Below are 7978 nucleotides of genomic sequence, written 5' to 3'. Positions count from 1 at the left end.
TTAGAGAAGTATAAGATTAAGTTAATTTAAAAAGACATACTTCCAACCATAATTATGGTGTGGCTTAGGGATAACAGGATACTAAGAAAGCCGTGGAGAGGATTCACAATTGGACCCAAAGGAAAACTTCCAGGGCAAAAAACGTGGCATAGTAGAAATAAAGCATATTGGTACAAACACCAAGCAAATATTTCTGACCTAGCCAGTCTGTGATAAGGTTTACTATGATAAAACTCATTTTTGCATGCCAGTATGAAAAACAAGCACAAGACAAGAACATGCATGCAGCTAAGCTAAAGGTTGAAAGAAGATTAGAAATGCATAATTCCCCCCACTCACTTGTGATATCATAAACAACAACTGCCACAGTGGAGTCACGAATGTAGCTAGGAATCAAGCTCCTGAACCGCTCTTGACCTGCTGTGTCCCATAATTGCAATCGTACCTAACAACAAAATCAGTCAAACAAGCAAAAAGGTCAACCCATTGCAAAATACCTACTTGTGATATCGTAAACTACTACGGCTGCAGCAGAATCACGGATGTAACTGGGAATGAGGCTACGGAAACGTTCCTGACCCGCAGTATCCCACAGCTGCAGCCTGATCTGTGGGATGGGAAAAAATGAATGCCTGATCTGTGGGATGGGAAAAAATGAATAAAAAAAAAAAAAACCAAACTCATACTAAAAAGAAAAAAGAAATAATGTTTTCTTTAAGGAGGAAGATAGAAAGGAAGTAAAACGGAGACTCATGCAAAAGGTTGCGGGGATATGAGGAATGAAAACACAAAACTTTCCTTTTTCAAAAGAGAGTAATATAAAAATGTGCTTGCTCTGAAGGTACATGACTAAAAATGGCAATGGCAAAGATTTCACAGAATCAGAAATACAGCTTCCTTTATTTCCCTCTCTATAACTTCTCTTTGAATCCTATGCGTTCTGATGGCAAAAAGTAGACTTTGTTGATGTTCAAATAGTAAGCACAAAAAGGAAAAGAAAAGGAAAAGTCAGTAAGCAGCCCAGGCTATCACAGTAAAGGAATTAATGCCTCTCTGAAAGCCTCTCTGAAACTGTGTCTCTTTTCGATTGGGTCCAGAACACTCTGAAATTGGGTCTCTGACTACTGTGCTTATGTTTTCCCCACACACTTCTTCCCAGAACACTGTATATAATCTAACAAAAAAGGGAAATATCTTTTTGCAACCCTACATAAAAATTTTACTTTCTTACTTTTTCACATTTGAGGAAGAAGAAAAGCCTGAAGACAAGCATTAAGTTCTTTTATCATTATAAAGCTGTTTCTGAGTTTTCAAATTAAAAAAACGGCATGCTATATATTAAAACATAAAAGAGAATATCCAAAAGAAAACACACAGTTATAAGAAATAGCATTAGATATAAAATGTTTTTGGGTATAGGTCCCAAAATATTACATTTAAGATAGCCACTGTTTAGGTGATAGAAAGAATTTACATTATACTTAAAGGGAACATTCCTAAAGATGGAAGACAGAAATCCAAAAAATAAATACACATTCTTTCTATTCACAGTCACTTTGGTATATATCATATTCTGACAAATAAAAACTTTGAAGTTCACAAATTGACAATGACATATTTTTTAAGATAGGTTTCCTTTTTAAACACTGGTAAAATATGTGTCAAATTCAAATGAAATCTTTCTGAGTGCCTTAAGAGAGGCATTCAAAAGGTCTTTATCAGCTTTAATTATCTCAATGCTATATTTGTTATCATTTTTCCAAATCAAGATGACAGATTTTGTTTATTAAGCCTGGGGTCTTCAGGGATTTAAAAATAACTTGGCTTTCTCTCCCTTTTGGATTTCAATTGGGGTTAAGAAATCAGAGTGCTGAGTACTACTTGCTCTGTAGGAAGTTCTTCTCAAGGTCTGTAAATTAACTTTGGCAAGTTTGCTAAGTACTTCCTATTGTGACAATCAGATTGTAGCTTTCATCATCGCTTTCTATCCTGGAGTGTTGAAGAAATTGCACATGATAAACATTACTCACTGTTCGATCTTCCAAGTACATTGTTTTTGATAAAAAGTCAATACCAATTGTTGCCTGTAAATCAAACCAAAACAGAGAAGTTAAATAATAATAGTTTAATGGAGGTCAGCAGTTTAGGATTCAAATGGGAATTAGCGTTGTGGGAGAAAGAATGAATAAACATAAACACATCACAGTCAAGTAATAATGAACAAAATTTTCAGTGATAATGGCTTCTTTTACCTATCTGAGCACTTGCTGTGTATTAGGGATTCTTTTAGGTCCTTCACATGATCATATCTAATCCTCATACATCTCTGCAAAGCAGCTATTAGCCTTATTTTTCTCATTGAACAGATAACAATATTGGGGTTCAGAGAAGTTAAATAACTTATCTATGGACACAAAGCTTCTGCTGTGGAGTTGGGAGTAAAAGCTCTTTCCAATACATACTTATTAGATATATATCTTAACCATTTTTTTTAAAAAAGACTATTTTTTAGAGTAGTTTTAAGTTCACAAGAAAACTGAGAAGATATAGGTTTCCCATGTACCCCCAACACATGCACAGTATCCCCTATTATCAACATTACCCACCAGTGCTACATTTGTTTTAACTGATGAACCTACACTGACACCAATATATTTTTTAAGATAGGTTTTATTTTTAAACGGTGGTAATATATGTATCATAAAATTTGAAATATTAACCATTTTTAAGTGTACCATTCGATGGCATTAATTACATTCACAATAATGTACAACTATCTATTTCCCAAACCTTTTTATCACCCCAAACAGAAACTCTGTACCCATTAAGCAGTAACATACTACAATATATGGATATACTACAATTGGTTTATCCATTCATCTATTGATGGATACAGGGGTTATTTCCACTTTTTGGCTACTGTGAGTTCCTGTTTTCAATTATTTTTGGTCTATATCTAGGAGTGGAATTGCTGGGCCATACGGTAATTGTATTTAACTTTCTGAGGAAATGTCAGACTTTTCCACAGTGGCTGCACTATTTTAAATTCTATTCTAGTAGGTGTGAAATGGAATCTTATTGTGGTTTTGATTTGCAGTTCTCTAATGACTATTGATGCTGAGAATTTTTTCATGTGTTATTGCCTATCTGTATATCCACTCTGGAGAAATGCCTATTCAAGTCCTTTGCCCATTTTAAATTTGAGTTTGTCATTTTTGTTATGATTTGTAGTTGTTCTTTATAAAGTATTCTGGATATTAAATACTTGTTAGACATGTAACTTTCAAATATTTCCTCCCATTCTGTAGGATAGGCCTGGCACACCTTTATTGAAAATCCATTGTCAATAGATACATGGATTTACTTATGGACTCTCAATTATATTCCTTTGGTCTATATGTCTATCCTTGTGCCAGTACCACATTATTTTGATTATTGTGGCTTTGTATTAAGTTTTAAAGTATGGATGTATGAGTCCTCCAACTTTTTCTTTCTTTTTCAAGGCTGTTTTGGCTACTGAAATTAGGACTGGCTCTTTCATTTCTACAAAAATGGTGGCAAAACTTTTGATAGGAATTGCACTGAATCTATAGATTGCTTTGGGTATTTTACTACTGACATCTTAACAATATTAAGTCTTCCAATCCATTTACCTGGGACATCTCTCATTTATTTAGGTCTTTAACATTTCAAGCAGTGTTCTACAGATTTCAGTTACACAGAGACTTTTATAAAAAATTTTAAAAACACACAAAGAAGTTCCTCCTTTAACTTAAACTATGTGACTATGTATTTCAATTGTGTTTGTCAATTTAGGGCATAAGTACATATAACCGAAGTACTAATTCCATTTTATGGCATTCCATCTGAGAATGGATATAGGGTAGGGTGGGCTAATAGGTTTATAAACTCAGTTGGGCAAATAGGTGAGCTAACAGGTTTAAATTCTCTGCTACTCTGCCTATGGAGTAACCTTCTCTCTGTTCCACTCCTTCACTAACAAACTCTCTTTCACTTAAAAAAACTTACTGTGCAAGAGCATCTAATTGACAAACCTGAAGAATGTACCAGAATGATATATGGCTACATTTAAGAAATCTCATCAGGAGAACCTCATCTACTCACTATGGCAGAAGCAGCTAGTTGCCTATACAAATAGCCATCTTTCCCTTGTTTCTTACTAACACATTTATTTAAATCCCTATCTTTTCCATTAAAAAGACTATATTTTCCACCCTTCTTTGAGTTTTAAATAAATGGGGCTGTCTGAGTTGAGAGGTACACCCTTGGTTTTGTACTATTTCTCCTTCTGGACTGTGGATACCAGAACTCTAGGAACCAATCAATAACCATGAGGCAAACTTCAATATGGAAGTCATATATTAGATCTGTTTAAACAGAAAGTTAAAAGGAGCCTTGGTCCCAGATGACCATGAGGCTGCCATATACCTACCCCCTGAACTACCCTACCACTAGAATTCTTTTACATGAAAAAAAATTCTCAGCTGCTCTGCCTATAAAGTAACCTTCTCTCTGTCCCACTCCTTCACTAATAAACTCTTTCACTTAAAAAAAAAATTATATCACTTATTAATGTTAGTTTGTTAAAACAGCCAAAAATAATTTTTAATAGCTATAAACAGAAATTGTCATTTTCAGATCTCACAACCAACACATATTTATTTACTTATTTATTTAATTTATTTTTAAATATGTCTTTATTGATTTCAGAGAGAGGAAGGGTGAGGGGGAGAGAGAGAGAGAGAAACATCAATGATGAGAATAACTGATCTGCTGCCTCCTGCACACCCCCTACGGGGGGCTCAAGCTTGAAACCCGGGCATGTGCCCTGGACGGGAATCAAACCTCGATCTCCTGAATCATAGGGTCAATGCTCAACTGCTGAGCCACACCGCCCGGGCCAACACATATGTTTTTAAAATTAGTACAAAGTCAGACTTTATGATAAAAGGTGCAATAGTCCCCTCCTTCTACCACATCATCCTACTTTGGGGACATCATTCATACCATTGAACTCAAAGATCAAAATTAACCTGAAAAACATAACCTGTTGCTGCTATTCTTTTCAGTTAATATACCAAGCAAAGCTATTATGGCAAAGAAGTCAATCAGTAATAAAAATTAAGCAAATAGCAGGAAGAATATAAAAATTCCAGGGAAAATAAACATTATCAGCTATTCCAGCATCTTGAATGCTTCTGGCATGGAACTAATTCAAATCTTTATAAAAGATAAATGAGACATTAGTGCTGCCTTATGGCTCATCTCCTTTATGGAAATGCAGAAGACAATAATTGTAGAAGAAACCAAAGGTTAAAGAATCTTCCCATGCTCAATCCCCAGCCCTAGTCATGTGTGGGAGGCAACCAATCGATGTGTCCCTCTCACATTGATTTTTCTCTCTTACCTCTCTCTCCCTTCCACTCTCTCTGAAAGGCAATGGAAAAAATATCCTCGAGTGAAGAATAAAATAAAAGAATTCTCCCAAGTATCTTAATTTAGAGCTTCCCATTATTTAAGTGTTAATTAATTCATTGGTTCGGGGGGTGGTCTACTTTGTAAAAAGCAAATTAAAACTGAGTACTTTACTGTTGGAGCTCACAATTCAATATTCAACAATCAGGTCCTGCTCAGGTAGTTCAGTTGGTTAGAGTGTCATCCCAATATGCTAAGGTTGTTAGTCCAATCTCCCGTCAAGGCACATACAAGAAGCAACCAATGAATGCATAAATAAGTGGAACAATAGATCAATGTTTTTCTATTTCTCTCTCTCTCTTTCCTCCCCCTTCCTCTATCTTTCTAAAGTCAAGAAATAATAATAATAAAAAGATTAAACACTGACTTACTCAAATATATCACTGTAAAAATAGTAACTTTAGATATTTTTATTTGGATGCTCTCCATTCAGAATGGTATTTGCCCTAAAAGGAATTTTATAAAATACTGCATATGTAAACTACTATTCTGCCTGACTTCCTAATTAATGGTTTGTCACCTATCTTGATGCCACAGACAGCCAGACACCCATAAATGTGACGATTTTCCAAAAAAGGACATGATTTTTCCAATATAAAAGTAATTAGATAAGGAAAGCAAGTTTTCCTCTATATCAAGCTTCCTCCTATGACCCAAACATATGTAAAATTCTGTTGCCTGACTGCTGCTTTCTCTAGCAATAGAAAATACAAAAACAATATGAGGCAAAAGAGGCAAGGATGAGAATAAAGGAAGAAATGAGTGGAAAAGTTAAAGAAAAGTCTAAAATTGAATACATAAATACATTAAAAGAATGAAGAAAGACAAAGAACCCCTAGGAAGAGGATGCTGATACAGATTCCATTTTAGAAGGGTAATCATTCCATTAATAAATATGTTTATGTATAGGTATGTATGTGAAAAATACACACTACACACACACACACACACACACACACACTTTTCTTCTAGATATCTTTGTGCCACATTACTTAGGATGGACTAGGTTGTCTGGATTTTAAAAATGAGCCATTACACAGGCATAACATTTTAGTTGTGCAAAATGAACAAGTTTTCTGGAGATCTGCACAACGTTATAAATAACAATACTGTATTATTTACACTTAAAAATCTGATAAGAAGGTAGATCTCATGTTAAGTTCTTACCACAATTAACCATTCCCCCAATAAAATGACAATACACCTGGGAGGAGCAAAAAATTTTTTTAAAAAGTCATAAAATAAAAGACTTTGAAATAAAAAAACAACAACCAAGAAATCAAACACTGAATCAGAAAAACAATGCATCCAGTTGGGAATTTTATTTCTATTGGTAGCAAATTAGATGTTTCTGTAGAACAATCTAGAGTTTTAACTTAAAGAGGCTAAGAATGTATTTGATCACTACCATCGTTCTGGCCAAGTTCATTAAAGCATCTAAAATTCACTGTCTTATCTATGCCACCTTAAACTTAAATTGTCAATTTGTAACAGCCTTTGGAATAAGAAATCTTCTAAATTCAATGTAATCTCAAAGTTTACTCTAAGCAATATAATCTTCCTCAAGTAAAAGAATGAATCTACCCCCACTGTGGAAATCTTTGAGTTTATTTATATTAAGTTGAACCATATAAAATTACCAATATTTTATCAAACTGGTATACTTAAAACTGTTAGAAAAAATCTGTGGGTTTATAATTGAAAAAATGAAAAAAGAACTGGTGAAAAGAGCAACTTAAGAGAATTATTTCCAGACTCTAGCTAGAAAGAACAATTCCTCGGGTAACTTAGATTTTTTGTTTCACTCTGAAATAATGTCAGATTTTGGTCAATTAAAGACTCTTCTGGCCAACTGATTTCCCTTTTTTTAATCCTCGCCCAGGATAAATTTTTCCCCATTGATTTTGAGAGAGAGTGAGGGGGGAGAGAAACATCAATGTGATAGATATATCGATTGGTTGCCACGCACATGCACCAACTGGGGCCTGGGATGGAAACTGCAAGCCAGGTATGTGCCCTTGATCAGAAATCAAACCCGCAACCCTTCAGTGCATGGGTGATGCTCTAACCACTGAACCACACCAGCCAGGGCTGGATATGGTTTTTTAATTTTAATTTTAAAATATTTTTATTGATTTCAGAGATTTAAAGGGAGAGGGAGAGAGATACATCAATGATGAGTCACTGATCGGCTGCCTCCTGCAGCACCCCCCACTGGGGATCAAGTCTGCAACCCAGTCCTAACAGGAACTGAACCACGATCTCCTGGATCATAGGTCAACGCTCAACCGCTGAGCCATGCTGGTTGGGCTGGATGTGGTTACTTATTTATTTATTTAATTTTTTTTTTTTTTAAATGTATCTTTATTGATTTCAGAGAGAGGAAAGGAGAGGGAGAGAGAGAGATAGAAACATCAATGATGAGCGAGTCATTGATCATGGATGGGGTTTTTTAAAACTGATTTTTAGAGAGGAAGGGGAA

The 7978-nt window shown here is 34.9% G+C and overlaps 1 protein-coding gene across 2 annotated transcripts in view; it reads right to left on the bottom strand.

The window, feature by feature from the left end:
* Window positions 1-7978, bottom strand: part of RAB6A (RAB6A, member RAS oncogene family) — a 53031-nt gene that overhangs the window by 25014 nt on the left and 20039 nt on the right. Inside the window, exons 3-4 of one of the 2 annotated variants that reach the window (XM_016208478.2) lie at window positions 2031-2084; window positions 340-445 (exon numbers count right to left, since the gene is read on the bottom strand). In XM_016208478.2, the coding sequence (XP_016063964.1) occupies window positions 340-445; window positions 2031-2084 (160 nt within the window). Of the gene's footprint in view, window positions 1-339; window positions 446-501; window positions 608-2030; window positions 2085-7978 lie in introns of both variants that reach the window. The other variant, XM_016208477.2, reaches the window with a different exon arrangement.

The sequence above is a fragment of the Miniopterus natalensis genome, chromosome 11, assembly GCF_054644295.1.
Source record: "Miniopterus natalensis isolate mMinNat1 chromosome 11, mMinNat1.hap1, whole genome shotgun sequence".
Classification (NCBI taxonomy): Eukaryota; Metazoa; Chordata; class Mammalia; order Chiroptera; family Miniopteridae; genus Miniopterus; species Miniopterus natalensis.
The sequence above is the reverse complement of the archived record's forward strand: the minus strand, read 5'-3'. Positions and strand labels throughout refer to the sequence as shown.